This window comes from Lethenteron reissneri, chromosome 40 (genome assembly GCF_015708825.2).
Source record: "Lethenteron reissneri isolate LAM-NWPU_2019-01 chromosome 40, ASM1570882v1, whole genome shotgun sequence".
NCBI classification, from domain to species: Eukaryota; Metazoa; Chordata; class Hyperoartia; order Petromyzontiformes; family Petromyzontidae; genus Lethenteron; species Lethenteron reissneri.
The window spans coordinates 1,748,570-1,771,726 of NC_083818.1; the positions used below are offsets into that span (position 1 = coordinate 1,748,570).

General features: G+C 53.5%; 1 protein-coding gene across 3 annotated transcripts in view; it reads left to right on the plus strand.

Annotated features, from left to right (window-relative positions):
• The first annotated feature begins 4,090 nt into the window (after positions 1-4,090).
• LOC133352333 (peroxisomal targeting signal 1 receptor-like) overlaps positions 4,091-23,157 on the plus strand; it is a 42,880-nt gene continuing 23,813 nt past the window's right edge. Inside the window, exons 1-5 of one of the 3 annotated variants that reach the window (XM_061567925.1) lie at positions 4,091-4,211; positions 13,343-13,571; positions 15,039-15,132; positions 22,184-22,418; positions 22,978-23,053. In XM_061567925.1, coding sequence (XP_061423909.1) covers positions 13,389-13,571; positions 15,039-15,132; positions 22,184-22,418; positions 22,978-23,053 — 588 coding nt within the window. In that variant the 5' untranslated portion in view covers positions 4,091-4,211; positions 13,343-13,388. Of the gene's footprint in view, positions 4,212-11,086; positions 11,495-12,884; positions 13,120-13,342; positions 13,572-15,038; positions 15,133-22,183; positions 22,419-22,977; positions 23,054-23,157 lie in introns of those variants that run through there. The other 2 variants (XM_061567926.1, XM_061567924.1) reach the window with 2 other exon arrangements.

Consider the following 23,157-nt stretch of genomic DNA (forward strand, 5'->3'; position numbering starts at 1 on the left):
GCGCGCGCCCCTGCAGGCGATTACATCCTAACACGCGCACACCACAGCTAACACTAGCGTGGCCCTGCAGGCGATTACATCCTAACACGCGCACACCATAGCTAACACTAGCGTGGCGGTGCGAATGCGCGCGCCCCTGCAGGCGATTACATCCTAACACGCGCACACCACAGCTAACACTAGCGTGGCGGTGCGAACGTGCGCGCCCCTGCAGGCGATTACATCAAGGCGCCCTCGTGCTGCGGCTCTACCCTCACTCTCACTGCGCGTCTGCCCACGCAGCCGCTCCACACACAGATCGCAGCAGACACTGCACTGATGCTCTGTGTTAACGTTTATTCACGGCGCAAACCCTACACTGCCCGGGGGGAATATTCGGTGAGCAAAGCTGAGCCTACTGCTATCCAAGTCGCCAAACACTCACGCGCCCTATCACGTACCTCGCAGCTGTACTCATGGCGTCGCACGGACGTTGTGAGAGTCGGAGGGAGGATGACGAAAAAACCTTTCCCATCACTGCCTCGTAGCAGGACTCGCTGGCATCATACGGATGCTGCGAGCGGCTCGAGGAGGCAGGATGGCAGGGGGGGGGTCTTGGCAACCAAGTTGTTGAAGATGAGGTCTCCTGGACGTTTTTTGGCTCCCCTTTTTATGCCCCTTGACTTCAAACAAAATCCAGGATTACGTTATCCCGCCCGGCCAATTACAATCGTGCGCCTACCTGTGCTTTTCCGTTAGTTTTTCTTGCCTTACATGGAGCATTGCGCCAGTTACTTCGACCTATTATCTACGCACCTGGACTCATTAATTTGTGACTCAACTTGTTTAATCTGGAAGGGCGCCCGGCTGGCGAATACGCACCCTGCCAGTGTGCACTCGGTCTGTGGTGCCGCTCGTATCCCTTGACCTCATTCTCTGCTCTGCTCGCTTAATATTTCACCCCAGCCCCCTCCCCGGTGTCATGCATGACTCATTGCAGCTGGCCCGGTGAACCTTTGTGTGCCCATACTATTTTAAGCCAATGTAGAGGAACCGCAATGTGACTTGTCCTGTGAGGGTCAGCCAATCTCCTGACACCGGGAAACCGTGGGACTTTCCCTCTAAGGACCCTTTGGACTAAAACCCATTGCGCCAGGCAATCCCCCGCTGGGACACTGCGTGTGTGCACTGCGTGTGTGTGTGTGCTCAGGGTGGGGCCAGGGGGGAGTCACGGCGCTTGCGGAGTCGCTCCGTGGCCGTGGCACCACAGCCCTATATCTGAAACAGAGTTGTGTATCCTTGCCTATAAATCAATGTGGCAGGTCCCCAAGGATTGGTTTCCAGCGAGCCTGTTGACTCTGCTGATGAGACCCTGAATGTCGAGACGCGGTGTTGAGGTTTGCTTGGACTGCATAGCGGTCAACCCATACGGTTTACCCCGTATTTTATACAGGGAAATTTATTTTTCAGGTCCATACGGCATACAACCGTTTCAATATGGGGCAAAAATCTGTCTATTTGTTTGTGTTTCTCCCTTGTGATTGGACTTTGTAGGATGAACGTTTAGATTTATAAGGGCACGAGGTGACCAATAAAGTCTGAATTGGTCTGTAATGAGTTGGGGCACTGATAAGGGGTTGACAGCTATGAGACTGAATCAATGCTGCTGAAATTAAACACTCCCAGAAGGCTGTGTCTGATGGTAAGAGTAAAAAACACGCTTTTGTTTTTTTATATAGAGAGAGGCAGAGCGATATGGGAAGGGGTTATATAATTTTAAGCGCGCCGTGGTGGCTTGATGTTAACTACCTCGCCTGTTACACATGAGGTTGTTGGTTCGATCCCGCCCATGATGCCTGCTGTATATTTGGAGTTTGCGGTGTCTCTCTCGCCATGGTCACGTGGATTTTTTTTCTCTGGGTCCTCCGGTTTTTCCCTCCACATTTAGTAATCAACAACAACACGCGTTTAGAGTGTTTAGCACCTATAAATGTCCACATGATAAGCTTAAAAACCAGGCTATAGTCTACATTATAGACTGCCAGTACACTCACCGAGGTTAAGAATCGGGCTACAGTCTACATTATAGACTGCTAGTACACTCACTCCGATTTAGAACTAGGCTACAGTCTACTTTAGTGGTTTTATTTATTTATTATTTTCATTAAATTTTTATTCTATCTCCGTGACTTTGCCGAAAGAACCAAAGAATATGAAGCCCACTTCGTTGGGGCTGTCATTTGTGATGACCAGGTCATTTGTGATGACCAGGTCATTTGTGATGACCAGCTCGCTTCTGAGAAAAGAGCTACACAGTGGCGCCTTGCCTGGTCAAATAAACAAACAGTTTGAGTTGAGAATGTTGTTCTACCGTATATTCTCCACAACGAGAATAATAACACAATCATTGTTTCACGGAGTAAAAGGCTGCTCCAATGCCCTAACTCAATTTTGTTAATCACGTAACGTAATCCCAACATCATTCTTGACTTAAAGCTTTCGTAACCGCAGGAATTCATATTGTTTGGGTCTTTCGGCAAAGTCACGTAGATAGGTTCAAATTAATAAAATAAACAAAAAAACGACGACATTTCGATCGCAACACAAGCGGTCGTCATCAGGCGGAGAGAGAAAATTACATCACATTAAATCACAGATTATCTTGCTGTAAGGTCATAACGTAAGTCACACGATTGAATTCGGAAAAGCGTCACGTCATCGCGTCGTTCGTCTCGCGCACACGCCGGCGACGACGTCACGAATCGCTGGGCGAACCGCCGCCACGCGTCATTACGCAAGAGCGCGGCAGCGTGACGTCAGCACGTTCGTGTGTGACGTCATGGCGCGCGCCGACTCCTCAGGGCGTGGGCTGGGGGGAGAGATAAGGGAGAGGAAAATGAGAGGGGGGAGAGAGGGGGGAGAGTGAAGGACGGCCAAGGGAGATAAAAGGGAGAGTGAAGAGAGATGGAGAGAGCGAGGAGGAAGGAAAGGGAAGGGAGAGGAGGGAGAGGGGAGGGAGCGTGGGAAGGGGGGGGGGGAGAAAAAAATAACGAAATGATGAACGACGCAAAGTGCCGACTACACCGAGCAGCTTCTTGTTTCCTCTGATCGTAAAAAGAGAGAGAGGAGGGGAGAGGAAGGAGAGAGAGGTACACGAGAGGGAGAGACAGGAGGGGGGAGAAAATGAGATTTAACGGAGAGGAAAGTGAGAATATGTGGGGAGAATTCAGCAAAAAGAGAGACGGGAGAGAGATAAGAGAGATAAGAGAGATAAGAGAGATAAGAGAGATAAGAGAGGGGGAAACGAGAGACAGAAGACAGCCAGACGTGACGTGAGAGGGAAGAGACAAGTGCTGCATCTGCACTTTGTCGTAAAACATTTTTATAGTAATAATATCACAAATATTACATAGAAAACATAGGGGGAACATAGACATGGAGTAGGGAGAGAGGGGGTAGAGAGAGAGGGGGTAGAGATAGGGGGTAGAGAGAGGGGGGGGTAGAGAGAGGGGGTAGAGAGAGGGGGGGTAGAGAGAGGGGGTAGAGAGAGGGGGTAGAGAGAGGGGGTAGAGAGAGGGGGGGTGGGTAGAGGGGGTAGAGAGGGGGGTAGAGAGAGGGGGGGGTAGAGAGAGAGGGGGGGGGTAGAGAGAGGGGGGGGGGGTAGAGAGAGAGGGGGGGGGTAGAGAGAGAGGGGGGGGTAGAGAGAGGGGAGGGGGTAGAGAGAGAGGGGGGGTAGAGAGAGGGGGGTAGAGAGAGGGGGGGTAGAGAGAGAGGGGGGGTAGAGAGGGGGGGGGGGGGTAGAGAGAGAGGGGGGGTAGAGAGAGAGGGGGGTAAGGAGAGCAGAGCGTGAAATATTTCGTTAAATCTTTCATTTAAAAAGGGGGGAGGGGGGGACATAACGCAAAGCATTGAAAAAACAAAAAAACGAAATGATGAACAAAGCAAAGTGCCGACTGCACTGAGCATCTTCTTGTTTCCTCTGATCGTAAAAAAAAACAGAGAGAGGGAAGAGAGAGCGCGGTACGGGAGAGCGAAGAATATCGAATAGAGGGAGAGCGCAGGGGAGGGGTGGGGCGGGAGAGGGGTGGGGGTAGAGCGAGGGGAGAGATAAGGAGAGTGAAGGGAGAGATAAGGAGAGTGAAGGGAGAGATAAGGAGAGTGAAGGGAGAGCGGCTGGAGGCGCCGGAGATCGCGATGTGACCACGCAGCGGAGATAATCACCTTGGCTACAGGTGAGAGAGAGACACGGGGAGAGAGACACGGGGAGAGAGACACGGGAGAGAGACACGGGGGAGAGAGACACGGGGACAGAGAGACACACGGGGAGAGAGACACACGGGGAGAGAGACACGGGGAGAGAGAGACACGGGGACAGAGAGAGACACGGGGACAGAGAGAGACACGGGGAGAGAGAGACACGGGGACAGAGAGAGACACGGGGAGAGAGAGACACGGGGAGAGAGAGACACGGGGAGAGAGACACGGGGACAGAGAGACACACGGGGAGAGAGAGACACACGGGGAGAGAGACACGGGGAGAGAGAGACACGGGGGGAGAGAGACACGGGGAGAGAGAGACACGGGGAGAGAGAGACACGGGGAGAGAGAGACACGGGGAGAGAGACACGGGGACAGAGAGACACACGGGGAGAGAGAGACACACGGGGAGAGAGACACGGGGAGAGAGAGACACGGGGGGAGAGAGACACGGGGAGAGAGAGACACGGGGAGAGAGAGACACGGGGAGAGAGGGACGGGGAGAGAGACACGGGGAGAGAGACACGGGGAGAGAGAGACACGGGGACAGAGAGAGACACGGGGAGAGAGACACGGGGAGAGAGGGACACGGGGAGAGAGGGACACGGGGAGAGAGGGACACGGGGAGAGAGACACGGGGAGAGAGACACGGGGAGAGAGAGACACGGGGAGAGGGACACACGGGGGAGAGAGACACGGGGAGAGAGAGAGACACGGGGAGAGAGAGACACGGGGAGAGAGACACGGGGAGAGAGAGACACGGGGAGAGAGACACGGGGAGAGAGACACGGGGAGAGAGAGACACGGGGGAGAGAGGGACACGGGGAGAGAGACACGGGGAGAGAGACACACGGGGGAGAGAGACACGGGGAGAGAGACACGGGGAGAGAGAGACACACGGGGACAGAGAGGGACACGGGGGGAGAGGGACACGGGGAGAGAGACACGGGGAGAGAGACACGGGGAGAGAGACACGGGGGAAGAGAGACACGGGGAGAGAGAGAGACACGGGGAGAGAGGGACACGGGGAGAGATTCACAAGGATATAGACACACGGGGAGAGAGAAACACTGGGAGAGATAGACACTGGGAGAGAGAGACACGGACATAGAGACACTGGGGGAGAGGGACACGGGGAGAGATATACTGGGAGAGGAGACACGAGAGGAGAGATACTGAGAGAGACAAGAGAGACACGGGAGAGGTGGTGATGATGTTGGTGATGATGATGGAGGTATTTCCTGCATTGTGGAACACGTGTATGTGGTTAACGTTAGAATGTTTCTAGAACCAGCAATGATGCCGTTGCAGGTGATGGTGATATCAATGACCATTTAGTTGTGATGGTGGTGGTGACAATGATTGGGTTAAATGATGGTTTTGGTGGTGGTGGTGATGGTGGTTATGGTGGTGGTGATGGTGGTGGTGATGTGACAGCGTCAGCTCCTGATGGGCACGATACAGCCACCGATTATGAGGATGGGGATGCTGCTGCTGATGATGATGCGAGCACCTCCGATTATCACGGTTGGCTACGCACGGTGCGAAAGAAGTTCAACATCGTGATGATGTTGATACTGACGCGAGTAACAATGACGATCCTGCTGCTGCTGCTCGTGACGATGGCAAACCTCTCAGCCCCTTATCAGTGCCCTCCCTACCTCATCACAGACCAATTGAGACCTTACTGGTCACCGCGTGCCCTTATAAATCTCAACGTTCATCCTGCAGAGTCCCATCACAAGAAGAGAAACACAAACAAATAGACACATTTGATTATTTTTGCCCGTATTGAAACGGCTGTACGCCGTATGGACCTGAAAACTCAATTACCCTGTACAAGAATACGGGGTAAACCGTACGGGTTGACAGCGATATGATGGTGCTGATGTTGCTGCAAGCGATGATGCTACTGTGGGTCATGATGTGCTGTTGCTGCAAGTGATGCTCTTACTGCTGCTGTTGCTGCAAGTGATGGCGGTGATGTTGGTATACGGTGCTTTTTCTGGAAGACTTTGCTGTTTTTTCCTGGATTTTTCTGTTGCGCATAGTCACTTTAAGATGTTTCTTGTTCATGTTTTTGTTTGTTGCGGTTGCAACCGATTCAAGAGCCGCATGGCTCACAGGACTACCTAATAAATGAACTGAACTGAATGTGGGTGCAGAAGCTAATGACGATGCTATACTTGCTGTTCCTCGTAATGCTGCGCGTGATGATGATGATGCTAGTGATGATGATTATAATCATGCTGCTGTTGCTAGTGCTGCTGCGAGCGATGATGATGCAGTTGCTGATGCTAGATATGATTGCGATGCTTCTGTTGCTAGTATGGTGATGATGATGTAGATGCGTGCGATGGCGCTCCTGCAAGTGTGGGTGATGAGGATGATGTCGGTGATGATGCTGATGCTGCTGACGCTGTTGGTTTATAGACCTATTTAACCAGGAGGTGACATTCACCCACCGAGACGCACTAAGCAGCAGCCGCGTCTATCGCCTCTCTTGGCAAGGGCGACCTGGGACGATCGGAGCGCACAACACGCGACACGAATATTTACATTGAACAGCCGAAGGGCTGCAGCACGAGGAGGTGGAGGAGAAGGATACACGGAAGAGGAATGTGGATGAAGAGGGTGAACAAGAAGAGGTGGAGGAGGAACAAGAAAAGGAAACGAAGGAAGGGAACAGGAGGTGGTGGAGAAGATGGAACAGGAGGAGGTGGATGAAGAGGAGGAGGTGGTGGAGGAGGAACAATACAATGAGGAGGGGTGGAACATGAGGAGGTGGAGGAAGAATGGTAATGAGGAGGTGGAGCAGGAACTAGAAAAGGAGGATGTGGAACAGGAGCAGGTGGAGGAAGAGGGGCGGGGAGAGGAGGAGGTGGGAGGGGGTGGGTGGCCGGGCGACGCTCCAATTTCTCTCGGCATCGTTAGGATCTGGGGAGGCCGCGTCCATCACAGGGACTGTTCTCTCTCTCTCTCTGCCTCTCTCCCTCCTCCTTCACTCCTCTCTCTGCCTCTCTTTTTTATGATCAGAGGAATCAAGAAGATGCTCGGTTTAGTCGGCACTTTGCTTTGTTCATCATGTCGGTTTTTTTCCTTGCTTTGCTTTATGTGTGTAGTGTACTAATCCACATACACCAGTAGGAGGTACTCACTCTCTTTTATTCCGGCCTTCACAGCCTTTGAGGATAACCACATACCGGGTCGGGACAGCAAACATGCTGCCAGACCCACAGCTTGAAGAGGCCGAAGATCACGATGATGACAGCACGACGAGTTCCATTCCAGATCCCAGCAGCCCCGACTGTGAGTCGGAGCTCGCCTTTTATCTTGCCCAGCGTGGCCAGGCTCCGCCCTCGGCCCCACACTCGTCTGGATCCCCCAGAAGGCTCCGTTTCTTGCCCACAGGTCCAATTGGTAGAACGGGCTGCTACCCCAAATTCCATTGTCTACCAATCTCCCAGCGGCACGCGCTACAGTGACTCATTCAATGTCACTACATGTGCAAAGCAAGATTTTCTGTGTTTTTCCAACAATCTGTGCCATTTTCTTCATAGACAAAACACCAACATGAAGAAGCACGCTCTGCTCCTCCTTCCCCCTTCCCTATGTCTCTACCCCCTCTCTCTACCCCCTCTCTCTACCTCCTCTCTCTACCCCTTCTCTATCCTCTCTCTCTTAACCTACCTCCCTACTCTCTATATTTCCCCTGTTTTCTATGTAATTTTTTTTAACTATGACAACTGCTGCATCTGCACCCAGCCCTTCTCGCAGTCCTACGGCCTCCGATGGGTAGCTCATATCTCCATGCAGAGCTCTCCATCTTCTGCCACCGAGCACACGGCCTCCTCCAGCGCCCACTGCTCCTTGAAGGCCGGCACAGCGTGGGTCAGCCGCGCATGGCGGAACTCCAGCCACACCCTGGCTCCGACCAGAGCGCGGAAGATGCCCAGGCTGCTGGCCGGACGTTTCCCCTCCATGGCCACCTTCCTCGCCCTGTATATGGCGAGCTTGGCGTAGCCAATGAGTATGTTGACCAGCCCCTGAAGATGTTGGGGTCTGTCGCCCTTCGGGGAGAAGTGGAGGCTGAACCTTAGGAGGATGTTTCTCAGGACCTTGAACAGCGAGTCCAGGCTCTTGCACTCCACGTATCGGTGCGCCACCGTCTCCACTTTACCGCAGAACCGACACTCCGGGGACGTGTCGGTGAAGCGCGCCAGGGAGGCGTTGGTGGTGACTGTGCCATGGGCAATGCTCCAGCTGAGGTCGCCGATGCGGTTGTACGTCGGGCGGAGTAGAGTTGCCTCCAGCGAGGCCTCTCCGGAGAGATGCAGGGCAGGGCTTTCCTCCAGGCATGGTCCTTGTGGCTCCTCAGGGTGTCCTGTTGGTGACACCGGACCATGTAGGAGTAGAGCACCTTCCTCTTTACATTTGCGAAGGCCACCTGCAGTAGGTCTTCCAGCCGGCACAGGTCGTGATCCGCCTTCGTTTGTCGGCATTGGCGATGCAGCGGCACGATGGAGAGCTCCGGTGGAGGGGGACCGATAGAGGCCTCGTCATCCCAACGCCGATGGGGGCGTTCTCCCCGCTGCCGCTGAGAAGGACCCCTTAGCTTCGGCCAGGATCCGGGCAGCCACCCGGAGCGACTACAGCCCTGTCTTTGCAGCCATGTCTGCTGGTCTGAGCCACTGGCCCCGTGTTCCAGGCTCCACCAGATCTCCCATTCTGGTAAGCCACGCGTTGGCGAGGCGCCTCTGCATGCCGGGGGTGGCAGTGGTGGATGGCAGCTTTGTCTGTGGGTTCCTGAGGATCGGTTCGAAGACCAGATCCTCGGCCGATCGCAGCTGGTTCAGCCTGATGACGGCGAGGGAGCTCCTGTAGAAAGGTGGCAGCTGTCCCAGTGGGAGGCCCTGCAGGTCTATGTAGAATAGTTGTTTGGAGCACTGCAGACCCCCCAGCTGTTTCAGGAGGAAGGAGGCCGTGACGCTCCAGGCCGGTGCAGAGGCGGCGTGCAGAAACTTTTGCGCGGCCTGAGTCGGAAGGTGGCTAGCTGACTCCGCACGCACACCAGCCCGTGACCGCCCTCGTCCAGTGGCAGGGCCAGGACCCCAGCCGCGACCCGGTGTCCTCCGCCCGACCAGAAGAAGTCGAGGACTCGCTCCTGAAGCGCGTTGACGAGGCTCATGGGGGGGTGCAGGGAGAAGAGTCGGTGCCACAGCATGGACGTCACCAGCTGGTTCACCACCAACGTCTTTGTCCTGAAGATGAGGAACTTTCACAGGCGGCTCCAGGTGGCCAGCCGCTCCTTGACCTTCTCCTGCAGCTCGACCCAGTTTCTCTGCGGTGGTTCCTCCTCTGGTCCCGGGAACACCCCCATGTGGTGTAGCAGCGATGTTGTGCTCCAATTGATGGCTTTTGCCTTCTCGGGACACTTGGTCATGTCCCACGCTCCAACCAGCAGCCCGCTGCACTTTTGCCAGTTCATTTTTGATGAGGAGGCCTTCGAAAAGATCTCCTGGCACTCGTGCAGCAGGGCGACATCATCCAGGGAACACAGAATGAGGAGGACGTCGTCGGCGTATGCCGTCAGGACCAACTTGACACTTGGTTCCATGATCTCTCTCCCTCCTTCACTCCCCTCTCTCCTTTTTTACGATTAGAGGAAACAAGAAGATGCTCGGTTTAGTCGATACTTTGCTTCGTTCATCATTTAGTTTTTTTTTTCAATGCTTTGCTTCATGTGCACCCCCCCTCCCTCTTTTTAAATGAAATATTTTACGTGTTTTACCATTGTGCAACAAAATCAATCTGTGCTACTTTCTTCGTGGACACAAACACCAACACGAAGAAGCACGCTCTGCTCCTCCTCCTTACCCCTTCCCTATCTCTCTACCCCCTCTCTAACTACCCCACTCTCTCTCTACCCCCTCTCTCTCTACCCCCTCTCTCTCTCTACCCCCTCTCTCTACCCCCTCTCTAACTACCCCCCCTCTCTCTACCCCCCTCTCTCTCTACCCCCTCTCTCTCTCTCTCTACCCCCTCTCTCTCTACCCCCTCTCTCTCTACCCCCCTCTCTCTCTACCCCCTCTCTCTACCCCCTCTCTATCTACCCCCTCTCTCTACCCCCTCTCTCTCTACCCCCTCTCTCTCTACCCCCTCTCTAACTACCCCCTCTCTCTACCCCCTCTCTTCTATGTAAAACAATTTTAAACTACGACAACTGCTGCATCTGCACCCAGCACTCCTCGCAGTCCTATGGCCTCCGACGGCAGCTCTCATCAGCATGCAGAGCTCTCCGTCTTCTGTCAACCGCCTCTCTTCCTCCTCTCTCCTCCTCCTCCTCTTGCCCCCTAATGTTTACCAAATAGCAGGAGAGAGAGTGAGAGTGATGGATAGGAGAGCGGAGTGGAGAGGGAGCGATGGGGAAGAGACAAAGGCGAGAGAGTGAGAGGGGAGGGAGAGTCAGTTCTCCCACTCCATTATATAAGCAAGGGTAGTGCGTGTGCGCGTGTGTGTGCGCGTGTGTGTGCGCGTGTGTGTGCGCGTGTGTGTGCGCGCGCGTGTGCGCGCGTGTGTGCGCGTGTGTGTGTGCACGCGTGTGTGCGCGCGTGTGTGTGCACGTGTGTGTGCACGTGTGCGCACGTGTGTGTGCGCACGCGTGTGTGTGCACGTGTGTGTGCGCACGCGTGTGCACGTGTGTGTGCGCGTGTGTGTGTGCACGCGTGTGTGTGCACGTGTGTGTGCGCACGCGTGTGCACGTGTGTGTGCGCGTGTGTGTGTGCACGCGTGTGTGTGCACGTGTGTGTGTGTGCGCGTGTGTGTGTGCACGCGTGTGGAGCGGCAGTTAGCGCGAGTTCAATTCCCGCTAACGCACAACACCGGTGACGAATATCTGTACCGGTCCTGGGTCTCCTCTAGGTCGGCTCAACCTGAAATGAGTATCTGGTGCGGTGTGTGAGAACATCACCACTGGGGAGACAAAGGCGGCGGGGCGTAGGGGACAAAGATCCCCCGTGTAGCCTTCACAGACTGTAGGGGTAAGTGCTGTTAGCGAGCACCTATGAAGGCCGGCACGGCACACGAGGCGGTGGGTGGCCAACACCACGCCCGTCCATCTTTGTCTCCCTCGTGGCGATGTTTACATATCACACCAGATACTCATTTGAGACAGAGTTGACCTACGGGAGGCCCAGGACAGGTTCAGATAATCGTCACTGGTGTTGGCCGTGAGCGGGAATCGAACCCGGGTCGCCAGGTTCGTAGCACAGAGCGCTAACCGCGACACTACCGCTCCCCACTATACATACATACACACTCGGCACACACACACTCAGCACACACACACTCACAGACACGCTCAAGCACACTTACACACAGAAGGCAGTCTTCACCTCCAAACTGGAGCAAGGCGACCTCAAAGGCAGAGATCCCCCAAGAGTGTGCGTGTGTGTGCTGTGTGTGTGCTGTGTGTGTATGTGTGCTGTGTGTGGGTGTGAGGATTGAGTGTGCTGAGTGCTGAGTGTGTGTGTGTGAGTGCTGTGTGTGAGTGCTGTGTGTGTGTGTGCTGAGTGTGTGCTGTGTGTGTGTTGAGTGTGTGTGCTGTGTGTGTGTGTTGAGTGTGTGTGTGCTGTGTGTGTGCTGTGTGTGTGTGTGCTGTGTGCTGTGTGTGTGCTGTGTGTGTGCTGTGTGTGTGTGTGCTGTGTGTGTGTGTGTGCTGGGTGTGCTGTGTGTGTGTGTGCTGGGTGTGTGTGTGCTGAGTGCGTGTGCTGTGTGTGTGTGTGCTGGGTGTGTGTGCTGAGTGCGTGTGCTGTGTGTGTGCTGAGTGTGAGTGCTGTGTGTGTGTGCTGAGTGTGTATGTGAGTGCTGTGTGTGTGTGTGTGTGCTGAGTGCGTGTGCTGTGTGGGTGCTGAGTGTGTGTGTGGGTGCTGAGTGTGTGTGTGGGTGCTGGGTGTGTGGTGCTGAATGGGTTTCATGGCCAGTGTGTGAGTGAGTGCTGTGTGTGTGTGAGTTTGTGAATGTGTGTGAATTCGCTTCCCGCTCATGGCCACCACCGGTGACAATTATCTGAACCGGTCCGAGGCCTCCCCTAGATCCACTTAGCCTCAAATGAGTACCTGGTACGGTGTGTATCGCCACTGGGGAGACAAAGACGATCGGGCGTGGTGCTGGCCACCCACCCCCTCGTGTGCCATGCCGGCCTTCATAGGCGCTCACTAACAGCACTTGCCCCTACGGTCTTTGTTTCATAGATCTATTCTTTTGTGGGGAAGCGGTGGTCCAGCGGTTGGCACGCTACGCCATCAACTCCGCTTTGATTCCCGCTCAGGGCCAACAGCAGTGAGAATTATTCGAACCGGTCCTGGGCCTCCCCTAGGTCGACTCAACCTTAAGTGTGATGAATAAGCAAATGAGACCGGAATCCCGGCGTGGTGCTTCACCGCCCAACCCAATCGTGTGCCGTGAGTGCCGGCACTCGATAAGCGCTGGCAGCACTTGTCCCAGCAGTCCGTTCGAAGGCTGCACGGGGGGGGGGGGGGGGGCTCTTTGTCTCTGTGTGAGCGCTTTCTGAGTTCTCATTCACCGGTGAGGCAATAATCCTGGCGAGGATTATTTTGCCACCGCAGTGCCGTGAGACTTGCGGAGCACCCACCCCCCATCTCAACATGGGGGTTTCCAGTCGACGGCGGTGCCGCACAACAAGACGCCATTCGCATTCTCTCTCCGTCCGGCTACAGGAGGAGGGCGGAGGGAGTTTTCAACGCGAGAGTTCTACGAGAACCCACCGACTCTGCCCTGCCGGCATGCCCCATGGCCTGCGGTGTTGAACCAGGGCTGTGTGGGATGGCGCTGCGTGATGACGCGGTGGGACAGGAGCCTGTGGTTTGTAATAATAATAACCGCTACTAATAAAGTAATGTAGCAAGATATTCCAACAAGGTCGCCGGCGGTGATGATGATGATGGCGTGATCCACCGTGATAACCAGGGCGGTCTGTCGGATTCGAACCGCGACCCCCTCTGCAGCTGAGGAGGGCAGTGTGACCTTTGCCCTTCCTTGAGTGTGACCGATGATGACCCCCCCCCACGTGGTTCGTGACCCCCAGCACCAGGTCAGACGGAGAGAGAGAGGGGGAGAGAAAGGCCGCAGCCATGTCGGTGAGCGACGTCGGGGAGATGATCGTGCTGAGTGGAGGTGGAGGAGGAGGTGGAGGAGGGGGTGGAGGAGGAGGAGGTGGAGGAGGAGGTTCTCACCAGAGCCTCTCGGGTTCCACCACCGCCGTGGACTCCTCGGCGTCCATGGCGACGTGTCAGCCGCAGAGACCTCTCACCATGGTGAGACGCGGGGGGCACGTGGTGGTGGTGGTGAGGGCAAAGGTTTGGTGAGGATAGGTCAGAGTCCCATCAGTAATGTTTATCCAAGAGAGCCATGCTGAGTCGGAGGACTCTTGTTCAGGAGGGTCCTGTAATGAAATGTTAACTCCCTCACCTGGTATGCAGGAGGTTGTGGGTTCGATCCCAACCCTGTATATTTTAGAGTTTGTGGTGTCTCTTTCCTCCTGGTCGCGTGGATGTTTCTTCTGGACCTCCGGGTTTTCCCTCCACGTTTAGAATCGACAACAACACGCGTTTAGAGTATTTGGCTGCTATAGATTTCCACGTGATGATGAGCCAGTTTGTTGAGCTATCATTTGTGGCCAGGTTGCTACACAGCTCAGCGGGCGTTACCTCATAAAATAAAATAGATTAACGATGTTGAGTCGTCGTGTTTATTATCCACGTGGGGGGGGGGGGGGGGGAGGAAAGCGGAGCACCCGGAGACGACTCCACGCCTCGTGCGAGGGGGCAACGCTCGATCCCGCCGCATACAGATGGAACAGATGGCAATTAGTCCAGAACTTGCTGTGCTGCCTTCTCCTGGCGAGCCAGCAGTACGGCACTTCCTCGACAGACACCGATGTGCTGCACTAGTAACGACTTGGCATGTTCTGTTTACGTGACAAACCTTACTCATTGGCTCACCTACCCACAAACTCACCTGTGCCCACTCACCTGCCCACACTCTCACCTGTACCCACTCACCTACCCACACACTCACCTGTACCCACTCACCTACCCACACACTCACCTTGTGCCCACTCACCTACCCACACACTCACCTGTGCCCACTCACCTACCCACACACTCACCTTGTGCCCACTCACCTACCCACACACTCACCTGTACCCACTCACCTACCCACACACTCACCTGTGCCCACTCACCTACCCACACACTCACCTATACCCACTCACCTACCCACACACTCACCTTGTGCCCACTCACCTATCCACACACTCACCTACCCACACACTCACCTACCCACAAACTCACCTGTGCCCACTCACCTACCCACAAAATCACCTGTGTCTAGGCTATACGGGGGGAGGAGATCTTTGTCTTTGTTTGTACATATAGAGTGCAATAAATATTGCCAACTCGGGGGCAAGCATTGTCTTGCTCGTGGGAACTTACCAGAGTGAGAAACCCGGTCCCATATTTTGGTCGGCAGGTTAATGCCCAGCCAAGTGAGAGACGGAACAACTGGGGCTTTAAGGGGGACACGCTCTGGAAAAGCTATGCCAACGCATTCCGCACTGACAAGCCAATCCGCACGTCCGCCCACCAGTGCCTCGATGAACCGCTCATTCATTCAAAACCAAACGCGTTTCCGGCAAAGGGAGTTTGCGTGATCCGTGCGTGTTTCTGGTTTTTCTTCCTTGTTGCCTTGGCACTCCCCTCGGACCGATTCCCACCGCACAGAAGCTCCCCGCGACCTTCGAACCTCGGGCGCAGCCGATGAGGGTGGCAGAGAGGGGCAGCTTCAAGTCACATGACATCAAGCCCAGTGGGCAAGGTGACTCACTCGGAGCAACAATCACCACCACCGTCGTCGTCATCATCACCACCGTCATCACCATCATCATCACCACCGCCACCACTGTTATCATCACCACCACCGTCCTCATCATCACCACCACCACCGTCCTCATCATCACCACCACCACCGTCATCATCACCACCATCATCATCATCACCACCACCACCACTGTCATCATCATCACCACCACCACCGTCATCATCATCATCATCACCACCACCACCACCGTCGTCATCATCATCACACACCACCACCAACATTACCACCACCAGCAGCAGCCATTATCAATCCACTGCTGGATGAAGGCTTCCCCAAGTCGTCGCCATCTCTCGCTATTGATGCACCAAAGTCCGGCCCGCACGTGCACAACAGTACCATCACCATCGTCGTCATTGTCGTCGTCATTGTCATCATCATCAGCAGCATCATAATCAGCAGCATCGTCATCATCAGCGTCGTTCTTTTCATTTATCCAATGGTGAACAAGAAAATGTAATCGAGGGTGAGATCCATTTATAGATATCCCGCCGACATAACAGGGATACGATGGGTGGGTGGTGGTGGGGGGTATTTGTTTTAAATCCAAATCCACGACACGTTACCTCCCAGATACAGAATCAGAATATGTATTCATACCGGAGGAATCCAATGAGCTCTTCTTCACATATGTTTAGTAGGGGCACGAGGTAAGAAAGTTGCAGCAACAAACAATACAAAACAAAAAACCACTAGAGGAGTGCAAAGTCCAAGTAAGGTAAACAAATCACCCAAACGCACATACACATCCCCATCATACCAGACAGTTTCAGTTTCATTTATTTGGTATCGCCCTGTGAGCCATTCGGCTCTTGAATCGGGTGCAACCGCAACAAACATGAACAAAAAAACATCTTAAAGTGACTATGTGACTATGTGCAACAGAAAATCCAAGAAAAGACAGCAAAATATTGCAGAAAAAGCACCGTACACCAACGCTGTGTGCAAAAATCCCAGTGGGATGCAAGTCAAACAACAACCACCACAAGACAACTTAGATTAAGGCCATCAGTCTAACTCCGTACTACAACAAACAAACATGGCCAAACCAAAAAGTTTTCGAAATCACCTAAATAAAGCCATAAAAGCAATGTAACAGTGATCATAGGAACTGTGACGGAATTTTCACAATAAACGACGTAAACAACATGTACCACCAAACCCTGCAGCCATAGCTGGCTGCATGAGTCACTCCACAACAGCAGGAGCATCAGTCGGAGTATCAACATTTTTCAATGCACCTTTACGATCAGACAAAGGCCACTGCGGCATCAACTTACTTTTCAGAAGCCACGTGGCCACAAATGGCAGCGCCACTAAGTGGCGCTTTTCATTTGGACTTTCAGAGCAGCGCCGCTTCGTGATGTGATCTCGCCCCTCCACCCCTCCCCGTCCCTCCCCTGTAGCCCCCTTCCCGTGACCCCCCCCCCCCCCGAGTAGCCCCTCTATCTCATTCCTCCACGCATTATATCTTGGGGACCGTCCATAAATGACGTCACGCACCTGGGGGGGGTGGGGAGGTCAGAAATTTGTGACGATGTGTGACGAGGGGGCGGGGGTTTGAGAAATGTGACGTGACATCAAAATGCGCAACTTTAAATAGATATAGACAACACGTTATACTTAATTAAATATACTTTTAATAAATGTTTTCTCCTACAACATCAGAGTGCAGTGCCACATTAAATTCGCACTACAATGACAATAGTTTTTTTTTTGGGGGGGGGGGGGCAGAGCTTTGTGACGTCATATTTGAGGGGGTTCTGACTTTTTGTGACGCCGTGTGACGAAGGGGGGGGGGGGTAAAAATCGTCCAAAATCGCGTGACGTCATTTATGGACGGCCCCCGCCTAACCCCCCACAGGCAACTACCGATCACCCCGTTCTGTGTCACCGTTTGCAAGGCGTCCTATAAAAGTATAAATTCGATTCACCCATAATTATCGTGGGGGGGGGGGGGGGGGGGTTAGAGTGCGTAAATATCGATTTGTCGTCGTCAAACCCGCCGCCACCACCACCAGCCGAGGCAGCCCAGGCAGTGATGTTTGTGTCACGTCAAGAAAGCGCGCACAATTAGTCACTCGCACAATTAGTCGCTCGCACAATTAGTCGCTTGCACAATTAGTCGCTCGCACAATTAGTCGCTCGCACAATTAGTCGCTCGCACAATTAGTCACTCGCACAATTAGTCGCTCGCACAATTAGTCGCTCGCACAATTAGTCGCTCGCACAATTAGTCGCTCGCACAATTAGTCGCTCACACAATAAGTCGCTCGCACAATTAGTCGCTCGCACAATTAGTCGCTCGCACAATAAGTCGCTCGCACAATTAGTCGCTCGCACAATTAGTCGCTCGCACAATTAGTCGCTCGCACAATTAGTCGCTCGCACAATTAGTCGCTCGCACAATTAGTCGCGACCTAACCCCAACAAACAACAACAAAACACCCTGTAGCATGGATGGATATTGGTCGCGAAAGCCCCTCCCCCCCTAATGCTGCCGCGTGTTAAACCAACTTATATTACAATTCACAAGCCTCGAATCAGCTGCTCAGAAGGAAGGGTGGGGGGGGGCTTCTAAATCAATGGGGTATCTATGGCTGGATCGCCCTGCATCGTTACGTTTCAGAACAGGCGCAGGCGCAGCCCTGCAATTGCTTTGCTCACGCCACTGCTGGCGGAAAGGGCCTTTCCATTACGGGGGAGCTGCATAGAGCCACCATAGGAGGGTATTTGGCCTACTCTTCCCTGATGTACAGATGTCTCGGAAAGGGGTGGGAGCCACTCCCTCTTGAGCCACTATTTGGTATGTTCGTGTATGTACGTTGAACTTCTTTCACACCGTACGTAGCCAACCGTGCTAATCGGAGGTGCGGGAGAAGGACAACAAACTATGGGTCTCTGTGTGAGTCTACGGGTCTCTGTGTGAGTCTACAGGTCTCTGTGTGAGTCTACAGGTCTCTGTGTGAGTCTATGGGTCTCTGTGTGAGTCTATGGGTCTCTTTGTGAGTCTACGGGTCTCTGTGTGAGTCTACAGGTCTCTGTGTGAGTCTATGGGTCTCTGTGTGAGTCTATGGGTCTCTTTGTGAGTCTATGGGTCTCTTTGTGAGTCTATGGGTCTCTGTGTGAGTCTACAGGTCTCTGTGTGAGTCTATGGGTCTCTGTGTGAGTCTATGGGTCTCTTTGTGAGTCTATGGGTCTTTTTGTGAGTCTATGGGTCTCTGTGTGAGTCTACGGGTATCAGTGTGAGTCTACGGGTCTCTGTGTGAGTCTACAGATCTCTGTGTGAGTCTATGGGTCTCTGTGTGAGTCTATGGGTCTCTGTGTGAGTCTGTGGGTCTCTGTGTGAGTCTATGGATTTCTGTATAAGTCTATGGGTCACAGTGTGAGTCTATGGGTCTCTGTGTGAGTCTGTGGGTCTCTGTGTGAGTTTATGGGTCTCTGTGTGAGACTGTGGGTCTCTGTGTGAGTCTATGGGTCTCTGTGTGAGTCTACGGGTCTCTTTGTGAGTCTATGGGTCTCTGTGTGAGTCTACGGGTATCAGTGTGAGTCTACGGGTCTCTGTGTGAGTCTAAAGATCTCTGTGTGAGTCTATGGGTCTCTGTGTGAGTCTATGGGTCTCTGTGTGAGTCTGTGAGTCTCTGTGTGAGTCTATGGATTTCTGTATAAGTCTATGGGTCACAGTGTGAGTCTATGGGTCTCTGTGTGAGTCTGTGGTCTCTGTGTGAGTCTATGGGTCTCTGTGTGAGTCTGTGGGTCTCTGTGTGAGTCTATGGGTCTCTGTGTGAGTCTATGGGTCTCTGTGTGAGTCTGTGGGTCTTTGTGTGAGTCTATGGATTTCTGTATAAGTCTATGGGTCACAGTGTGAGTCTATGGGTCTCTGTGTGAGTCTATGGGTCTCTGTGTGAGTCTATGGGTCTCTGTATAAGTCTATGGGTCTCTGTGTGAGTCTACAGGTCTCTGTGTGAGTCTACAGGTCTCTGTGTGAGTCTACAGGTCTCTGTGTGAGTCTATGAGTCTCTGTGAGAGTCTATGGGTCTCTGTGTGAGTCTGTGGGTCTCTGTGTGAGTCTATGGGTCTCTGTGTGAGTCTACAGGTCTCTGTGTTAGTCTATGGGTCTCTGTGTGAGTCTACAGGTCTCTGTGTGAGTCTATGGGTCTTTGTGTGAGTCTATGGGTCTTTGTGTGAGTCTGTGGGTCTCTGTGTGAGTCTATGGGTCTCTGTGTGAGTCTATGGGTCTCTGTGTGAGTCTATGGGTCTCTGTGTGAGTCTACGGGTCTCTGTGTGAGTATATGGGTCTCTGTGTGAGTCTGTGGGTCTCTGTGTTAGTCTACAGGTCTCTGTGTGAGTCTATGGGTCTCTGTGTGAGTCTTTGGGTCTCTGTATAAGTCTATGGGTCTCTGTGTGAGTCTGTGGGTCTCTGTGTGAGTCTACAGGTCTCTGTGTGAGTCTATGGGTCTCTGTGTGAGTCTGTGGGTCTCTGTGTGAGTCTGTGGGTCTCTGTGTGAGTCTACAGGTCTCTGTGTGAGTCTATGGGTCTCTGTGTGAGTCTATGGGTCTCTGTGTGAGTCTATGGGTCTCTTTGTGAGTCTATGGGTCTCTTTGTGAGTCTACGGGTCTCTGTGTGAGTCTACAGGTCTCTGTGTGAGTCTATGGGTCTCTGTGTGAGTCTATGGGTCTCTGTGTGAGTCTATGGGTCTTTTTGTGAGTCTGTGGGTCTCTGTGTGAGTCTATGGGTCTCTGTGTGAGTCTACAGATCTCTGTGTGAGTCTATGGGTCTCTGTGTGAGTCTATGGGTCTCTGTGTGAGTCTGTGGGTCTCTGTGTGAGTCTATGGATTTCTGTATAAGTCTATGGGTCACAGTGTGAGTCTATGGGTCTCTGTGTGAGTCTGTGGGTCTCTGTGTGAGTCTATGGGTCTCTGTGTGAGTCTGTGGGTCTCTGTGTGAGTCTATGGGTCTCTGTGTGAGTCTACGGGTCTCTTTGTGAGTCTATGGGTCTCTGTGTGAGTCTACGGGTATCAGTGTGAGTCTACGGGTCTCTGTGTGAGTCTAAAGATCTCTGTGTGAGTCTATGGGTGTCTGTGTGAGTCTATGGGTCTCTGTGTGAGTCTGTGGGTCTCTGTGTGAGTCTATGGATTTCTGTGTGAGTCTGTGGGTCTCTGTGTGAGTCTATGGGTCTCTGTGTGAGTCTATGGGTCTCTGTGTGAGTCTGTGGGTCTTTGTGTGAGTCTATGGATTTCTGTATAAGTCTATGGGTCACAGTGTGAGTCTATGGGTCTCTGTGTGAGTCTGTGGGTCTCTGTGTGAGTCTATGGGTCTCTGTATAAGTCTATGGGTCTCTGTGTGAGTCTACAGGTCTCTGTGTGAGTCTACAGGTCTCTGTGTGAGTCTATGAGTCTCTGTGTGAGTCTATGGGTCTCTGTGTGAGTCTGTGGGTCTCTGTGTGAGTCTATGGGTCTCTGTGTGAGTCTACAGGTCTCTGTGTTAGTCTATGGCTCTCTGTGTGAGTCTACAGGTCTCTGTGTGAGTCTATGGGTCTTTGTGTGAGTCTATGGGTCTTTGTGTGAGTCTGTGGGTCTCTGTGTGAGTCTATGGGTCTCTGTGTGAGTCTATGGGTCTCTGTGTGAGTCTATGGGTCTCTGTGTGAGTCTACGGGTCTCTGTGTGAGTATATGGGTCTCTGTGTGAGTCTGTGGGTCTCTGTGTGAGTCTACAGGTCTCTGTGTGAGTCTATGGGTCTCTGTGTGAGTCTTTGGGTCTCTGTATAAGTCTATGGGTCTCTGTGTGAGTCTGTGGGTCTCTGTCTGAGTCTACAGGTCTCTGTGTGAGTCTATGGGTCTCTGTGTGAGTCTGTGGGTCTCTGTGTGAGTCTGTGGGTCTCTGTGTGAGTCTACAGGTCTCTGTGTGAGTCTATGGGTCTCTGTGTGAGTCTATGGGTCTCTGTATAAGTCTATGGGTCTCTCTGTGAGTCTATGGGTCTCTGTGTGAGTCTACAGGTCTCTGTGTGAGTCTGGGTCTCTGTGTGAGTCTGTGGGTCTCTGTGTGAGTCTGTGGGTCTCTGTGTGAGTCTATGGGTCTCTGTGTGAGTCTATTGGTCTCTGTATAAGTCTATGGGTCTCTGTATGAGTCTATGGGTCTCTGTGTGAGTCTATGGGTCTCTGCGTGAGTCTACGGGTCTCTGTGTGAGTCTATGGGTCTCTGTGTGAGTCTGTGGGTCTCTGTGTGAGTCTACAGGTCTCTGTGTGAATCTATGGGTCTCTGTGTGAGTCTATGGGTCTCTGTATAAGTCTATGGGTCTCTGTGTGAGTATGTGGGTCTCTGTGTGAGTCTACAGGTCTCTGTGTGAGTCTATGGGTCTCTGTGTGAGTCTGTGGGTCTCTGTGTGAGTCTGTGGGTCTCTGTGTGAGTCTACAGGTCTCTGTGTGAGTCTATGGGTCTCTGTGTGAGTCTATGGGTCTCTGTATAAGTCTATGGGTCTCTCTGTGAGTCTATGGGTCTCTGTGTAAGTCTACAGGTCTCTGTGTGAGTCTGGGTCTCTGTGTGAGTCTGTGGGTCTCTGTGTGAGTCTGTGGGTCTCTGTGTGAGTCTATGGGTCTCTGTGTGAGTCTATGGGTCTCTGTATAAGTCTATGGGTCTCTGTATAAGTCTATGGGTCTCTGTGTGAGTCTATGGGTCTTTGTGTGAGTCTATGGGTCTCGGTGTGAGTCTATGGGTCTCTGTGAGTCTATGGTCTCTCTGTGAGTCTATGGGTTGCTATACATGTCTACGGGTCTCTGTTTGAGTCTACGGGTCTCTGTGAGTATATGGGTCTCTGTATAAGTCTTTGGGTCTCTCTGTGAGTCTATGGGTCTCTGTGAGTCTATGGGTCTCTATACAAGTCTACGGGTGCGGGGGAACGACACCTCCGCACTAAACACACAACGCGCTTGTGGAGGGGCGTTCGAGTTCAGTCGGTTTCCACGCTGCCTCCCCGCCCCACCTGTGTGCCCAGGTGGTGGAGGCCCCACAATGGGCTCAGTCCCAGCCTGGGGGTCAACTACGGCCGCGGGGGGCACCTGGGGGGACTCTGGACCGGTGGCAGGGGTCCCCGTGGGGGGGCCCGGCGGGGAGGGGGCGTCCCCGCGGGGGGCCCACGACGCGCTGAGCCCCTTCGCCCCCGAGCCGGCCGGATGCTCGGACTGGGCACAGAGCTGGGCCCGGGATCGAACCCCCAACGAGCAGAGCTGGTGTGTGCGTACACGTGCGTGTGTGTGCGTGCACGTGTGTGTGTGCGTGTGTGTGTGCGTGTGTGTGCGTGTGTTTGCGTGTGTGCGTGTGTTTGCGTGTGTATGCATGAGCGTGTGTGCGTGCGTGTGCGCGTGCGTGTGCGTATGTGCGTGTGTGTGCATGAGCGTGTGTGCGTGCGTGTGCATGTGTGCATGCATGTGTGTGCGTACGTACGTGTGTGTAGCGGTTAGCGCACTGCGCTATGAACCCGGCGACCCAAGTTCGATTCCCGCTCACGGCCAATACCAGCGGCGATTATCTAAACTGGTTCTGGGCCTCCCCTAGGTCTACTCAGCCTCAAATGAGTACCTGGTACGATGTGTAAAACATGGCCACGAGGGAGACAAAGGCGGCCGGGCGTGGTGCTGGCCACCCACCCCTCCTGTGCCGTGCCGGCCTTTATAGGTGCTCATCACGAACAGAACCTGCTCTAACAGTCTGTCAAGGTTATACGGGAGATCTTTGTATATACCTGCGTGCATGTTGTATGAAGCTGCGTACCTGTGTGTGTGTGCGCAGGGTCGGTGAGTGTGATCTCCTGGGTGACTCTGAAACTGATGGGCTTCTGCCATCCGAACAGCCCTGCTTTGTCAAGGTGAGCACACAAAGACAAAGACACCCCGTATAGCCTGTAATATACTGTTGGGGCAAGTGCTGTTCGCGAGTAGCACCTATGAAGGCCGGCACGCCACACGAAGG